The sequence below is a fragment of the Hippopotamus amphibius genome, chromosome 1 (genome assembly GCF_030028045.1).
Source record: "Hippopotamus amphibius kiboko isolate mHipAmp2 chromosome 1, mHipAmp2.hap2, whole genome shotgun sequence".
In the NCBI taxonomy this organism is placed as follows: Eukaryota; Metazoa; Chordata; class Mammalia; order Artiodactyla; family Hippopotamidae; genus Hippopotamus; species Hippopotamus amphibius.
This window is the reverse complement of record NC_080186.1, coordinates 102,340,875-102,357,991: the sequence shown is the minus strand read 5'-3', so window position 1 is coordinate 102,357,991 and position 17,117 is coordinate 102,340,875. Positions and strand designations below refer to the sequence as shown.

The 17,117-nt window shown below is 47.7% G+C and overlaps 1 protein-coding gene across 1 annotated transcript; it reads right to left on the bottom strand.

The window, feature by feature from the left end:
* Positions 1-1,439: 1,439 nt before the first annotated feature.
* On the bottom strand, positions 1,440-14,539 carry CD2 (CD2 molecule). The gene is given in 7 exon segments (XM_057745891.1): positions 1,440-1,945; positions 1,947-2,218; positions 6,179-6,301; positions 6,478-6,582; positions 10,053-10,286; positions 14,001-14,312; positions 14,451-14,539. Coding segments are annotated over 7 exon segments (1,146 nt in total). The 5' UTR covers positions 14,512-14,539; the 3' UTR covers positions 1,440-1,906.
* Positions 14,540-17,117: the final 2,578 nt, after the last annotated feature.

Genomic DNA, 17,117 nt, shown 5'->3' with positions numbered 1-17,117 from the left:
TCACTCTTGCTGCTCCCTTTACACAGGTAATTCTGCACCTCTGCTTCACCAGTTCTACTAATCTATTACAACTCAATTCAAAGGTCACATCCTCTGGGAAGCCTTCTGTGTCACCTCAGTCCCACTGCCCAATCTGGATTCCAAGTCCTTCCTCTGAGCTCCTGTATTGGCCTCTGACCTACACTTAACACATGGTTACATTTATCCTGTAATTAGTCCACCCCTCCCCCAACTAGACAGTGAGCACCTTGAAAGCAAAGATGTCATGTACACCTCTGTGTTCCACCCAGCACAGAGCCTGGTATGTAGTAGAAATTCAGTAAATGTTTGCTGAATGAGTAAATGGTGAAGGATCGAATAGTTACAGGCAATATATGTTCTGTACCATTTGCAATACCACAAGATTTCAGGAGAAAGACAGCACAGGGCTGGAAAGGCCAGGGAGGGCTTCAGGAAGGGAATGGGATAGGAGTCATTCTGACAGAATGGCTGATGGAATTGCTCAGGACTGCAATGAGGGAGGAGAAAGGCAGCAGCGCTAAAACATTCACGTCTCTTCCTAGGTAGATCCTGTGATGACTATTACTTGACTGGATTTCATGTGCGATTTCAGGAGCCTATGGCCTTTCATTCATCATTATTTTTCATAATTAACTCTGGGTGCTAAAACAATAGATGCTCAGGTTCAGAGAAAAGAACAGTTCAACGCTCTGTGAGCTCTCACAGGAAGTCCTGAATATACATAGACTTTGTGGTTTAGACCTCAGAGCTTCCTGCCAGAGCTAGACAAGGCTTAGCAAGTCTAAGAAGCCAGGAGAAGGCGGGCGGATGGGACCACAAACAACATGGTACCAACATTTCAAAGCAGGTGCCTTCTCACCACCTATTGTTTTAGAACCTTAACTGTAAACTGTTTTTTATCTCCCCCACTTCCCTCAAAGTACAGCGAGCATGACTGCTGGCTGGGGTGCGGCCTGAACTTTTAATAATGGTCCCTTAAGACTTGGGATGTGCTTCAAGCGAGTTGTCTCTTAGCCTACCCTTTTGCATGTTGTCTGGCAGGCTCATGGCGCCTCCAGTATTCATGGATTCCCCTCTTTTCAAGGATGGCTCTACAGATCATCGTGACCGTGTCTGAACAGTCAAGGAAGTGACACCCAAAATAAGATTATGTTTTCTGGTGCCTCTTGTTGAAGCTTGTGCATAGAGATTTCAATTCATTATACAAATCTACCAATAGGCTGTGGGCCTAGCTTTGCAGCTGAGACCTGGGGAGTGGATTCTGGTTGTTTTGGAGGGGGTTAAGGTGGCCCAGTTGAATCGGGATGACCAGATTTGGTCCTGCTGTCACACCCCACCAACTATCCTCTTTCTCATTCAGCAGCTGGATGCTGGGCTCTCTTCTATAACGAGTAGACGCTAGGGTCAAGTCAAAGCTTTTATTTCACTTCTACTCCCGACATGGTGAGCAAGTGTCCACCGGGCATATGAGAAAACCAAGAGTATCTCAAGCAGGAAGCTGCTTGCTGTGAGACATGGCTACAGCAGCTGCTTGACATCTGACACCTGCACGTGCTCTGAGAAGGAGGCTGGGATTCTGTGCTGGATCATCAGTCATCCTAATGTGTGCACTTTTATTGTTTTTCCCTTCCTGGTGAGGTGGAGGTTTGTGAGGAGGCCAGAGACTCCAGACGTTAGACCACCTGGCCACGTTAGACCACCTGGCCGCGTTAGACGGTGCAGACATGGCTGCGGTTCACGGGCTGGGGAGGAGATCACGGTCTGCTTGTAGAGCACACTTGATGGAAATGTGGGCCTGCACACCTGGAGCGGAGAAATTCCGCAGTGCCTTTGACAGGAAAGGACAGTTTTTAATCTCTTTTAATTAAGGAAGGGGACAGCTGTGTCAGAAGACAGAGTTATGAGTTTTCTTCAGCCTCATGGGGAGGCTTTGTCTGAACTCGAGGCTTGGGGAGGGGAGGGCCTTTTTGCTGGTGAACTTGTGTGCCCGGCGTAGGAGGAGCCCTCTTCTTCTGCTGGTGCTGGACACGGGGGCCAGGAGGCCTGGGACGATGAGTGGGTGCCTGAGGACGATGACCGGGTACCGGAGGAGCTTGGGACATGGCTGGATTTTGAGGAGTTGAGCCTGGAATTTGGTAGGGGCTCCGGCCCCTTTCCTCAGGGGTCACTGGCTTCCCTCTTATCTCCAGCTCCTCATCTGCAACAAAAAAACCTCTGAAGAGTTCTCTTGGCAAGATACAATCAAGATCAATGTAACTACTGAGTGCACCTCCTGTGTACAAGACGCGCTAGCTGCTCTGGGGGATAGGATGAGCAAGCAGAAGCTGCCTCTACCCTCTAGAGATTCCCAGGTCTTGGTAGAGAGGGCGGGGGGCAGGAGACAGAAATGTCCACCAACAAGATAGAGGGAGAGCCCAAGGCTTTAGAGAACTCAGGGGGCCAAAGGCAAGGAAACCGGGAGAGGCTCTGTGCCTGGGTCTCCAGGGAGCAGAGAGGCCACTCAGACCCCAGCGCTGCCTCTGAGTCATCCCAGGGATCACGCCCTAGAGCTGCCCAGGGTTAGAGCCCTTGTAATAGGATCTGAGTAGTCGGAGAGGACATTAGTCGCCACCCGCCTTCGGATGGGTCTCTCTGTTAGAGCTGCCCTTCACCCAGTTCTGCTGTAATTCACCCACATTCTGATGAGGGGTTGGGATAAGTGCAAAGGGCTTTTTAGTCCTTAGAATCATATCAGTTTCTCAGAAATTCATAAGCAAGCCCCATCCTCTTGAGCTTGGAAGGAAGAGAATTCCTCCTCTGGTCACCCCTCTGGGATTTTCTGCTTTCTGGAACGGCAGTCCATGAAGACAGGCCCACGACTCACAGTAATGTAATTTTTCCTTTGCTGTTTTAAAATCCCACAGGAAATCTTTGAGGAGGCTCAGATGCCATAGGCCTGGAGGGCCTGGGCAGCCCTTCTGGCCTCTTTTGGGCTACACGTTAGGTATTCCAGTCCCTGCACCAAAAGCCATCCTTGCAGTGCTCTTGAGAAAGCTAGGAAGAGGATTCTTTCCCTGGGGTGAATGCCTGCTCTCATCAGTACAGGGCTGTATGGCTTAGGAAGCACACGGGCTCTCTGAGCACAACTCTGTAACTTCAAGTGATGATGTGAGTCTCAACAGCCTCCTTGGGACTCCCCTGGTGGCACTGTGGTTAAGAATCCACCTGCCAATGCAGAGGACATGGGTTCCATCCCTGGGCTGGGAAGATTCCACATGCCACGGAGCAACTAAGCCCATGTGCCACAACTACTGAGCCTGCGCTTTAGAGTCCACGAGCCACAACTGCTGAGCCCACGCACCCGGCAACTACTGAAGCCCATGTGCCTAGAGCCTATGCTCTGCAACAAGAGAAGCCAAAGCAATGAGAAGCCCGCGCACTGCAGCAAAGAGTAGCCCCTGCCTCCCACAACTAAAGAAAGCTGCATGCAGCAATGAAGCCCCAACACAGCCTAAATAAATAAATAAATAAACAGCCTCTCCAACTGCTGGAAATCCAGGCCTCAGGTGGCTTTGAAGACTCAAAGCCAAATGACGTGGTTTTGATGTGGAGATGCTGGTGTGCTCTAAACACAAAAAGTAAAATGCACAGAAAGGGAAAAAAACATCTTCTGTGCCATCTTTGGTGCCTCGAGGTAGCAGAGGTCATGCCATGAGGCCAAGGAGAGGACCTGGAGCCCCCAGTCCCAGTTCCCAGTTGTGGGACCATGGGGAGTCCTTTTCCACCCTTGTATGGCAAGCGTGGGCTGGCTATTTGCTTACTAGTCTGCTCACACACCGTTTTGTACATTTGTGTTTTGAACATTTATTCCCCAGCTTCTAGGTCTTAGGGGCCATTCCTAAGTATCAGAGATGGCTCAGACACAAGCACTGTCCTCAGAAAGCCTAAAATCAAGTAAGTGGCAAGAATCGGGGCTGCACATCACAACATCAGTCTCTGGTAAGGGCCGAGAGCCACCAGAGAGGTACAGACACAGAGCCCCATGAATTCTGGGAGGATGAGTGGGGTGTGGCCCAGGGCTGAGACCTCAGGCTGATTTGGACAGACAAGGCTAGCTATGGCTCTGTGCAGCCCCCCAGTCAGAACGGGACTGTGGGCTCCAGCATGCCCCCGCCGGCCACTTCAGCCACAGCCCACACGGCTGCTCCATGGAATTCCTCCAGCCCCCGCGTCCTCCTCCCTCACCGCATCTCCTGGCTACTCAACCCTCGGCCGGCACGAGGATGGAGCAAGCAGGCGCCCAGGGCACAAGACCGAAGGAGGCCCTGACTCCCGGGGCTGTGCAAGGGCAGGGGCTCCTCAGGTTTGGCACCCTGGGATCCGTGTTTGCCTTACCCTTGTCCTAACTCAGCCTACGGGTCATAGGATTTGGGGCAAGTCATTTAACTTCTCTGAACTTAAACCTCATCCGAATAAATATTATCTATTTCATAAGATCATGCAGAAAGTTGGATGAGATCATGTGTACAAAACGTCATATTACAGATTCGTGCCTGGCACAGCCAACTGCTTTGTCAGCGTGAGCTGGTCACCATGTTGGTCATTTCAGCCTGGTGAAAGGGTGGTTGCGTTGCCACGTGAGGTCCACCTTGGAAGAACATGTGACCTTTGACTATTAGGCAGTGGGGAAAGAGCCTTGCAGGCGGAATGCGGATGGAAAACTGCCTGAGCAGGGCTGAGGAGTGAGGAAGCCATGTGTGTCTATGGGACTCAACAAACATCTCTGTTCCACTGGGGTGGAGGGTGCAGGAGAGATGGTGGTTGGAAGCATGGGGCCATGCTGGGGCAGTAGCCTGAAGGAGACCTGAGGGAAGAAGTCTAAAGTAAGGGAGTTAAATCTAAAGGTGGGGACTTCCCTGGTGGCGCAGTGGTTAAGAGTCCTCCTGCCATTGCAGGGGACATGGGTTCGAGCCCTGGTCCAAGAAGATCCCACATGCAGTGGAGGAACTAAGCCCATGAGCCACAACTACTGAGCCTGAGATCTAGAGCCCACGAGCCACAACTACTGAGCCTGAGTGCTACAACTAGTGAGCCTGAGTGCCACAACTACTGAATCCCAAGTGCCTAGAGCCTGTGCTCCGCAACAAAAGAAGCCACCACAATGAGAAGTCTGTGTACCACAACAAAGAGCAGCCCCCACTCGCTGCAACTAGAGAAAGCCCTCAGGTAGCAACGCACCTAATTAATTAATTAATTAAAAAAATCCAAAGGTGGCTCAAGGTTACCACTGCCCAGGGAGGTTCTGACCAGGTCTTTGTTTGAGGGGTTCCAGAAGGCAGCTGGCCTGGGAGTGCCAGGCCCACTCCAGGGGAAGACCCCACATGGGGGGACCCAGTCCTGCTGTGATTGTGAGCTTGTGCAGAACCTAAGGGACCTGCCCACCTGGCCATATGTCCTGTTGATGGCTGGACACCCCCTGCTGGACTCACCTGTAGCCTGGCATTCTAACACCCTCATCCCCGTGTCCACAGAGACATCATTATCTGAACACACTGCTCTGGGTGGCCTGTACGCTCCTTGAACCAGTTCCTCACTTACGAGCATAACTTTTTCATTCTTGGTGGGTTATCAGACAGGCCTGATTCAAGGAGGAAACACTCAAAGTCCTCACTCCTCCCCTCGGAACAGTGAAAGGAAAGGGGATATAAACATCCAGGCTGAGAACAAGGATGTTCCTGTGGGTCCTCAGGGTCCTGAAAGTTTACCTGTGTTTCCAGGAACTTGGTCCTGAACCCACCTTGGCCACCCCCTCAGGAGAAAACAAGATGTTTGTTCATAAAAATGGTGTTTTGAAACTAATCTTTCTACCCACATATGTGGCTCATTCAAAATCTGTCCACACAGCTTCACACCGAGTCAGCCTCAGATGGTGGATTCCAATGAGGCCAACCTGGATTGAGCTTCTCAAAGCTCCTACATTGTCACCACTGAGAATTTGTTTTTCAAAAATCAAGCTAACCACAAAATGGAACAAACTGTAACCGCCGGGTACAGCCCTGACATTCTGAAACTACCCATCTCCATTATTTTCTTTCCAGACTCAAAGTGCCAGCCCCATGAGTTGTTTCCACGGGGATTTCACCTGGGCCTGTGGTGGGAAAGAAGAGGGGGAGCTTACCATCTATCCTACTGCTCTGTTTTTTCCTCTTGCTGATGTAGAAAATGAGTAGTGCCACGAGGACAAGGAAGAAAATGCCTCCTCCACAAATGCCGACGATGAGGTACATATCCAGCCCTCTCCCTGCAAGAGGAACAGACATGGCATGGATGGGAGGGTCCTGGGAGGAGGAGCCACTTCGCTGCTTTGGCCAAGGACTCGGGGACTCCTGCCTCCCATCTTATAGATAAAAGATCTTAATGGGACTTTTCAACCCCATGGAGGCCAACCTCATGGAGGCTGGTGAATTAGGTCAAAACCTGAAGGGGTCCAGAGTCCAGGATAAGTCCTCTCAGAAGGCTCCTTGGAGAACTGCTCTCCTGGACCACAAATGCCTGATTCTTCGTGTGCCAAGGTACTGTCCCCTATCAAGGAGAACACCACAGAAGTTTAGGTCTGAGAAAGAGTTTAGAGAAAATTTAGCACAATCTGTAGTTTCACAGACAAGGCCTGGAGAAGGAGGATGAGTTGCCTGAGGCCACACAGTATCTATTCCTGAGTGATTCTTTTAAGCAGCGCCTTATCTCCATGTTTCTGCACTGTTTATCCAACTTCATCTCTCGCTGCCCTCCTACATCGTGATTTTTTTCTCACCCTCTTGACCAGAAAGTTTCCAAAGACAGGATACATATTTCACGCGTCCAGCCCAGCTCTCTGACCTCAGAGCTAGCACCCCCCTCCCAGAGTTTCCCTGGCCTGTGACAGAAACAGTGAGTTAGCAGCAGCAATGGACTTGATCTTCAGCTCACAGACCTTCACTTGCTGTGATGCAATGAGGATAACAATGGCTGTTTTAAGAGAAATGGGTTTGAGTGCAGGCTCTTCTAGGCAAGAGCTGTGTGACCTTTGGCGAGTTACTCCACCTCTCTGAGCCTGTTCCTGTCTTTGAAAAATGGAGTTCATGAATTCACATCGCAGGCGGCTGTTGGAAGTCAATCAGATAATGGATGTGAAAGTGCTTTGTAAACTGTAAAACTACACACAAAGATGAGGGCCTGCTCTGACTACAGCTCTGTGCACTGGTGCTTCTGGGAGCTGTTTCCCAGGAAGGATGCTGGGCCATCTGCCCTTTGGTGAGTCAACAGCAGTCACAGAGGCAGCAGCTGTGGCCAGGGGTCAGGGGACTCACACATCTGGAGAACAAACAGAGCTCAGCCCAGCATCACAAGGAAACCCTTCTCCAAGCCAAACATTCCTGGGAAGATACTATCATACATGAAGCCCAGGATGGGCCCCAGGAGCAAGTCAGAGGCTCAGAAACGAAACTAAACAGGGTTTCAGACTGCAGTGGTTTGTTACCCTTGGTTTCTTTCCTAAGTCTCTCTCTGCCAGTTATGCAGCCTCTCTACGCTCTGTGGATGAAGGGGCTTCCGTTAGAAAAGCAGGCATAATCCTAACCTGCTATGAAACCGGACTGGGAAAGTTAGGGGGTCCTTTAGGCTCTGCCTGCTTGGAGGAAGGGCCAGGGCTATTGGAGTACACCTTGGGCTGAGCCAAGGACTTCCCAGGGTCTGACCTGGGGTGGGGGGGGGGTGGGGGGCGGGGAGGGTGGGAGTGGGGGGGAGGGGCTGGGCGGGGCAGGCCTAGGACCAGTTGAGGAGCAGTCACTGGCTTGTCTTCTCAGAGTCCTCAGACAGGGCACCCACACCCTTATCTGGGCGCACTTGGAAATGTAGGGTGCCTTACACAGTCTGTTCGCACATTTACCCAGCATAGCCTCTGGGGGTTTTCTGCGGGAATGTCCCAGCGTGTCTCCAAGGCATCTGTGGCTCTGTCATTCAAAGCTATGTCCTCAGAGTCACTAAATCCAGCCACACTCCTTCCTGCACTCCCTGTTGGAGATAACGTGCCCGCAAGTTTCCGTGGTGAAGTCCTTCTTGAGTGTCCAAACCTGCTCCTTCCTCCCACTGTTTTGGTTTTAAGTACTAGCTCATCTTTTCTGAGCCTAATGATTCATCTTATCCTTGCTCCTCTCTGCCTTGGCCCTTTAGGACGAAACATCCAGATCCATTTTAGGGTCTTCAAGAGCCGCCTGTCCTCCCCAGTCTCCCCCTAGGTATTCCACCCATCCCTCTAGCGGCCCTCTCCCAGCCTGACTCCCACTCTGCACTGTAGAGCAGAGGACAGGAATGTTCCTGTCTTCAAACCTCAACATCCCCCAAAGCTGCTCCTCCGTCCTCCATCCCTAACGCACACGCATGTTTATACTGGTGGGATCTAGTTAAAATAAACATGGAACAGGGTTGGCAGATAACATACAGGATGCCCAGTTAAATCTGAAATAAACAATGAATAATTTTCAGTATAAGCAGGTCCCACGTAACACTTGGAACACATTTATACTGTCTTTTTATTTGCTAAGTCTGGCAACTCTAATCGACAGCCCCCTGAAAGGGGATAAGAGCTTGTGAAGTGGAGGAGGGGCAATTTCCCTCACGGTGCCTTAGTGATGGGGCCACGGAGGGATGGCTGGTGGACAGACATAGACTTCATAGGAGGTGAGGCAACGCTGGTCTGAGCGTGCGACTGGCAGACTCAAGGACGGCCCCCATTGAGCCCTGCCTCCTGGTTCCCACCTGTGTGCGGACCCCCTCTGAAAAAATGTGGGCTGGACTTGCTGAGTGCCTCCTAATGCATAGAACACAGCAGCAGTGATGGGACATCTATCACTCCTGAGGTCAAGTACGAAAAGACCGCAGCTTTGGTCCTGGGAGCTTGTTGTTGCTCTTTCTTAGGCGGCTGTGGAGGAAGCAGCTGCCGTGCTGTGAGGCAGCCCAATGGGCCCCCCACCCCCACCCCTGTGAGTGAACGTGGACATGGATCCTCCCCCAGCAGCGCTTGCCCCTGACTGACGGGACTGTAGCCCCTGCCAATGTCTTGAGTACAGCTTCATGAAAGACTCTGAGCCAGAACCATCTAGCTAGGTCACTCCCAGATGCACGTCTCACAGAAACTGTGAGATAATAACTGCTTATTGTTCTGAGCCACTAACGATGGGGTCGTATGTTATGCAGCAACCGATAACTAATTCAAAGCATCCATTACAAAGTCTCACTTCGGATTTCACACCAGCTCAGGGCTGCTTCCTAGGGTCACTGATCAGCCATGGTTGCTATAGAAACTCAGGGTCTCTGGCCAAATAACTATTTTTTGTGTTCAGTTTCTTGTCAGGGGGTTGACCAGACAACAGTGGAAAGATAATGACGGAGTATCACTGGGGGGTCCAGGGAAGAACGTAGACTCTTGAAGTTTCAGAGCTTTCTGATGCTGGGCTGTCTGATCCGGGGCAGTGAGAGCACTGCCCACCTGTGTTCACGCATCTCCCTGGCCTCAAGCTCTTCCCCACCCCCAGGCCCCTAACTCCCGGGGTTTCTACAGCCCTTCTGCCCCTGCCTCTGACAGGAGGTGCTGGACATCTTCCCTCCGGAAAGGAATCTTTTTTGCTTCCTTCTCCATTATTGCCCCAGGAGCTAAAGTCATAGTCACTGACTGGCTGGGAAGAGGCGGACTGTGTGAGATAACCTCTACAGCTCCTTTCATCTCTTCAACTCAGCAGATCTTTCTCCTAGAAGAGAATCTTTTTAATTGCCCGAGGTTACACCATGTTCTTTGAGAAGACCCCCAAGATGGGAAACCATAGAACACTCCCCTCTCTCTCCTCTGAGACTTCCCTTGAAGATTTCCAGGGGAAAGAGGTATGTTTTCAGTCCTCATCCTGAGCAAAGGCTGCCTCCCAGCCCAAGCACCCAGGCCCTGGAGCGGTCTTCTGCCGTGGGCCTTGAAGGCTGTGTTTGTGGAGTGAACTGCGGGTGTCTGACCAGTGCCTACCACGCACCTGAGCAGCTGAAGTTCATCTCTTTCACTTTATGACCGACGTTGTTACTCGCCTCGCACTTCGCCGATATTACAGTCCATTTGCTGTTCCACTTGTGTTGGACAAACGTACCACTTTCTTGCTTACGGGTCCCATTTAGAGTCAGTTTTAAACTGAGGTCACTTCCTTTTGCTACCTTGCAGGTCGCGGTTCTGTTGGTACAATTCCAGGTAATTTCAAGGTCTGAGACCATCTCTGAAAAGAAAAGAAAGATCCAACCCATATTAGGCAATTTACTGATTATAAAAGATATACCTATGTATAGATGGGAAACTGAGTTAGTTTGGGACCAGGAAACAATTTCAAAGACCCTTAGCAATTTTCAAAAATCATTTCCATTTTATTTTATTTATATAGCACATTCAGACCAAATTTATTTCTGATATTTAGGTATGTTATATCAGTAAAGAATACATCATATCAAATGTTTATGTGCTGTTTTATACCTTAATATGTTTTCACATATAGGATATCATTTCATCCTAACAAACAGAGAGGTGGATGTTTTTGTTCTTGTTTATAGACCAAGTGCCCAAGGCTCTGAGAGGTTAAATGAACGGTCCACAGGTACCCACTAATAAATGGCAAATCAGGAGAGGAGCTCACCCTTCTAAATCCAGGTTCAGTAGTACGGGTAAGAGGTTTACCATGTCCTCATCCGCATGTGCTCAGGAGCCAGTGGGAGATACGGGGTGGTGTGGGCAATGCTTTCAGAGCAGCTGGGAACTTGGCCCTGGAGGGACTGGTACACGTGTAGCCTGGGGCCTCGGTCACAAATGGAAACCCCCTTCCCCTTCCCCCAGCAGGTCCTGGGAGCAGGAGGCCAGGTGTGCCGTTCAAGCTCTGGAGGGAGAGAGCCCCTTCAGCCTCCCAGAGCTGCCGGGCCACTCGCTGGACCTCATCCGTAAGAGAAGGAAAAGAAAGACATTCGCCACCTGTCACAGCAGGGATGACATGTGACAGAGCCCTGGCACATTGATAGGTACTGACAATGCTGGTGGTAGCTGTTACAAGCATAAGCATACATGCCCTGCCTCTCCTTTTCTGACGTGGTAACATTCGAAGGCTGCATCGTGAAAGAAAAAGCCCTGACCTTGGCATTAGCCAGGCTGGCTCTAAATCCTACACCACCACTTGCGAGCCATGTGACCAGCTTCTGCCCTTTTCCTCATCCTTCCCTCTCTTTCCCCAGAGTTGCCACCTTTCCCAGCATCTTTCCACTCATTATGCAGATAGATAGCTTAAAAAAAAAAAAAAAGATTTCCTCCCTCCCCAACTCCCAGAGAATAATATCTTCTCCATAAACTTTCTCACCAAATTTCATTTCTGTCCCAAAATATAGGCATGCAGAAAATGTTTTTTCCATTCCAGGGATTCGGAGTGCCCCAGAATGAAGATGGAAAAACTTCCCCATATGACAAGACAGGGACGGTGCACACTCTAGGGGTTGAGTCAAGGAGTTTGCTCATGTTTTCAAAATGGAACTACTCTTTTTTTTCTATTTATAAGAGTAAATTGCATCACTGTAAAAACTGACAAAATACCAAAAAAGTTTCGAGAAGATTAAAAATCACTTGCAATTCTACTACTCAGAGTCAATAATTATTACTTTTTGATACATCTCTTGAACAAATGTTTTCTATGCCATGCATACCACATATAACGTTCTAAAAACTAAAACTCGATCATATGAAACTAACATCTGCTTTTAAGGGGACTTCCGCTGCCTCCTCAGCTGGCAGCAGCAGCCCCCTCATTAAGGAGATGTGGGTACCAAGGTTGGAGACTGAGAAGCATGGAGGAACAAAGAGACAGGGAAAGCATTAGCACTGAGGAAGCAGGTACTGTGTCCCAGGCGCCCAAGGCACCTCTGCTTAGGTGTCTCCCTGAAGCCTTGTCCCACTGAATAGCCCATGGAGTTATTATTATGAAAATCAGACTCAGAGCAGAGAGAGAATTTGCCCAAGGCCATGTGGCAAGAAATGGTGACTGGACCACAGATTGACATGTTGCGTGACAGTCTCACACACACACACACACACACACACACACACAATGAGATGGCTGTTGTGTCATGGAAAGAAAGATCTTTGTCTTTTGGCAAAGGAGTGAGGGTTTATTTTTGAGGTCATGAAAACATTCTAAAATTGATTGTGGTAATGGTTGTACAACTCTGTAAATATACTACAGGCCATGGAATCATACACTTTACATGGGTGAATTCTATGGTATGTGAATTCTATCTCAATAAAGCTGTTTGGGGAGGTGGGTGGCGGGTGGGGGGATGTCACCATCCTTGCTAAAACTAGCCTGGGGTTTGGATCCTGACTGCTCCTGTCAAGCCACTTCTGTTTCCTTATAGATAGTAAGGCCGTCATAACAGCTACCTCTCAGGATTGCTGGGAATCTTAAGTAAGATCGTGTAGCAAAGCATGAGACACCACTCTGGTAGCCATTATCACCACTGCAACACTAAACGAAACGCAAACGCGAAGGTCACGTTCAAAATAGGACCCTCGAGCACATGCTGGCAGGAGTCATGGCATCTGTGGTCCCCGGAGCCCACAGACAGAGGCCCCTCCTGGCTCCATTCTGTCTCGCTCCGTTTCTGGAATGTACTCTCCATGCAGGTGCAGGTCTAGGTATGGGACGTTGTCACTCGCAGGGGAGCGGACAATGCCTGTGACTGTTGCAGGGGGGCTGCTACCCAGTCCACATGCTCAAGAGAAGGCTGGAGGCTGCCTCTAGGGAGGAGGAAGGGCCCCTTCCTTTGGCAGCATTTCCTGTGCAGAACCCAGAAATGCGTATGTGCTCACTGAATCTCTGGCTTGTGCTCATGCTGGGGTTCCTATCTTCCTCTCCACGCTAAGTACAGCTTCTTCTTCTCACCTTTATCCTCACCTGGCCAAGTGACCCCTGGGCTTTCAACTCCAATGTCATTTCAATTCTACTGTACTTTCTCTTCCCTCTCTCCTTAAGCCACTTTGTTCATCCTGTCTCCACACATGATCCTCAGTCTTATCATTCTTCAGGTGTTTTAGGGGCACCCTTTGGTCCAGGCCACTAGTTATCAGCTCTGGCTGCTCATTTAAGTCACCTAGGGAGTGGAGCGCCTACCATGCCCAGGCCCTGCACCAAGAAACTCTGATTTAATTGGTCTGGGGTGGGGCTTCGCACTGGTAACTTCGCACAGCACCTCAGCTGATTCCAACGTGAAACCTGAATTGAGACTCACCAAGCAGCTCCTTCCTACTTCACCTGGATTAAAGCAGCAGCTTCCTAGCTAGGCTTCAAGCTTCCATCTTCAGTAGCTACCACCGCCCTCCCAGGACATGCATAGACATACAAAGCCACACCGTGCGTATTTTCTACAGGCATCAGCAAACATCAACGTCCACCTTCGGTCACGCTGATGTTGAGCAGATCAGAAATGAGGGCTGTTCACCCTTCAGTTCATTATTTCTGCCTTACGACGACTCCTCCAGGACATCCTGGCTTGAAACCGTCTCTCTGGATGGAAGACCCGCTGCCGTCCTGTCAGCCCCCCTCCCCAGCCTCATACCGAGTTTGCTCTTCATAATCCACCTGGAACGGCCGCCTTTTTCTTCTGCTCACCTGCTCCCCTCCATTTGATTAACTCCATCTTAATCCAGATCCTTCACTCAATCTGCATCCCCACAACCTCTCAAGGGAGAGTTTGAGATGTGTAGATTTGAGGGTCTGTTAGCTGTGGATTCCATTCCTCCCACAGGACTGTAGCCTGCACCGAGGCAGAAAGGATGCATTTCATTCCTTTAGGGTTCCTCCAAGGCCAAGGTCAGGGACAGGGACATTTCATAAATGCTATTCCTCAACTTGCTAAATAGCACCCGTCCTGAGATGGAGGGATTTAGGGGACAAAAGACTTACCTTGAATCTTCAAATGAAATAGTTTCTCCAGCGTGTTTTTTCCATCCAAATCATATACAGATACCTTGTAGAGAGCGCTATCATTTCTCTTCAGAGCTCTAATTTTCAGAGTTCCGTTTTTGAGCATCACATATGTGTCTGTATCCTGGTAAGGTGGCTTGTCTTTTTTGAATTGTGCAACCTTGGTTTCATTTCTATCCCACCGTATATCTGCTATCATCTCATTCATTTGAAAATCAGGAATCTCCAGGTTGATGTCATGATCCAGGGGACCCCAGATGACCTTAGTATTTTCAGAATTTTGTCCTGCACCTACAAAAAGAAAGACAGTTTCTGAGGTAACTCACCGACAAGGAAAGCTGGGCTGTGAACTCTTTGACTCTTATACTCACTTCAGGGTCGCCAAAGAAGCTACTAATAGTGACAGTGGAGACCCACACACCAACTTACCTTCAGTGGAAATAGTGAAAATCAGAAGGAAGCTGGCTAAGATTTCACATGCGAGGCTCATCTTTGGGGTTAGATTCCTTCTGGTGACTCTGAGCTCTTCTTACAAAAGGAACTAAAATAGCACCAATGGAATCCACCCCCTGAGAGCTTAACCACGTGCCTCTCTCTTTTCCTTCTTTATGCTGACACAGAAAACAGACATACACTCACACATACACACGCATACACAACCTGGCTGATGTGCTCCTTTGCCAAAGCAGGTATATTATGAGTGTGTGTCTTCTTATGACATTTTAATCCTCACAACAAGCCTGGGGAGGATTTTATTATTCCCGTCGAAGAGAAAAGGAACTTAGATGCCAAGTAAATCACTCAGGATCAACCTTTAGTTAACAAGGAGCCGAATGCAACCATAAGGCCCGTCTTCTATCCTTTCTGTTGTCAAGCCCCTAACAGGACCACGTAAAAATATGGGTAAATGTTTATAACTGAATAGTTAGCAGAATACAATCATTTATTCCAAGATTACAAATACTGGAAAATGTACGCATACTAAATAACTATGAAAGTGCATTTTTTTCTCTTTCTCAAAAGACATTTTAAATGTTCTAAGATGGTTTATGTGATAAAAGGAAACAAATATAAAGTCTCAGCTGTAACTGTTTGAAATCCCCAAATCTTACGTTTAGCATACATTTTACAACTATACTGAAATTCACAGTTAGGTAAATAAAAACTTCCTCCAAAACAAACAAAAATGCATTGAGACTGTGAAATGGTATTAAACAACCAGAACAAATCTTTCCAGAAACATTTAAGATGGTTCACACTGTAGATGGTTAAGGAAACGAAGAGATAAGGAGAAAAAGAGAAGTGAGAGAGGACTGGGAGAAAGAAAGAGGAAAGAAATGTGTGCGGGAGAGAAACAGAGATGCATGGATGGACACAAACAGAGAAAGAGGCACAGAGGGACCCAGCCATAGAGAGAGGGACACCCAGTGACAGATTTCCAATGTAAACTTCCAGCCTTACGGTTCTTTAGGACAGAGTGAGCAAAAATCTTAAAAAATGGTGCTTATTTTCTGTTTCAACTTCAGGTGCAAATGTGGATGGCCTCTCTCAGAAAGTTGCCCAGGCAATGAAAGTAAGTCAAAATGATGGATCTCAGCTGCTGGGCAAAAGGAAGCCTGAATAGCATATTTACCACACGAGCATGCTGCAAATCCCTAACTCACATCACCCACAAAAATAGAACGCAGTGGGATTACATTTTTAAATGTTAAAAGTATTACACAGTGCTAAAAAAAAAACAGTATGGAAAGATATTTTCATACCTTTGAGTATGGAAGGCCGACCTACGTATACTATAAGCCCCAAAAGTAATAAAGAAAAGATGGACACAATTAACGATGTAAAAATGTAACACTGATGCATAGGCAAAGAGATGACAAACAGAATGAAAAGACACCACAGAAAAATGTGTGATACACGTGAAAAATTATTAATGTCCGAAATATATAAATTATTCCTATCGATCCATAAGACAAATGAAATTCAGTTTTTAAAATGAGCAAAGGACATAAATGAGTAATTTATAGGAGAGATACTTTATAGAAAAAGTATCAATAAGTGTATGAGAAGACATCTAATGTTACATATATATATTTTATAGCTATAAAACATCATTTTCACAATCAAGACTGGTAAAGTTAGAAAAGATAGTGATTTACATTACTGGCACGAATGTAGGGAGAAACAGGCACCTTCATATAATATTGGAGGGAGTATAACGCCATACCTCCCATGGGGTGGAATTTGGCAATTTCCACTAAACTTTATATATATATATGTTTTTTCACCTAGTAATTTTAATCTGAAGAATCTATCCTTCACAAATACTTGCATAAATGTGCAAAAATCCTGTTCAAGGATGTTTGTTACAGCGTTCTTTTGTAATAAAAATTTTCAATAACTAAAATTATGGTATATTCATATTATGAAATATTGAATAACAGAATGAAGTAGCCCTAAAAGTTAGAATATATTACATCACATCATATCATATCATATTACAACAGTGTACGCATAGGGAAAAGTTGCTAAGGATTCATGCTTCCCCTTTCAGGACTTAGATTTGGAGGAGGCAGAAAGGAAGCTTTCACTTTTTACTTTATCAGCGTCTGTGAAGTTAGAAATTTTGATAATGAACACATTAATTTTGTAATAAAAAAGTTTTTTTTAAATAAAGAGTGCTTAAGACACAAGTTTTTTCTAAAGTATATGCAGATCCTGAGAAGCAATTAGCATCTAGCTTTCTTGCTTGTAAGTGGCTCACCCACTAGCCAGCTGCCAACCCCAGCCTCTCAAGACCTGGTCCAGAAGATGTGGGGACCGCCACAGTGCTACCTGCCTCAACTTTCCTGATGGTTTTCCTAAGCTCTCCTGAAGCAAGTGGAGAGCAGCTTTCTGTTCTTTTTGAAACGTTAATCCTGCTCCTCTCACCTCTTATTTAATTCTGAGTGATGAACGAGCATGACTTCAAGGGCAGAAACCAAAAAAGAAGGGGATCAATAAATCTATGTAAAATTTAAAACCTCTGTACGTAAAAAGCCCTAAGAAACATTAAAAGACAAAGTACTAAAAGAGGCAAATTATTTGCAAGATATA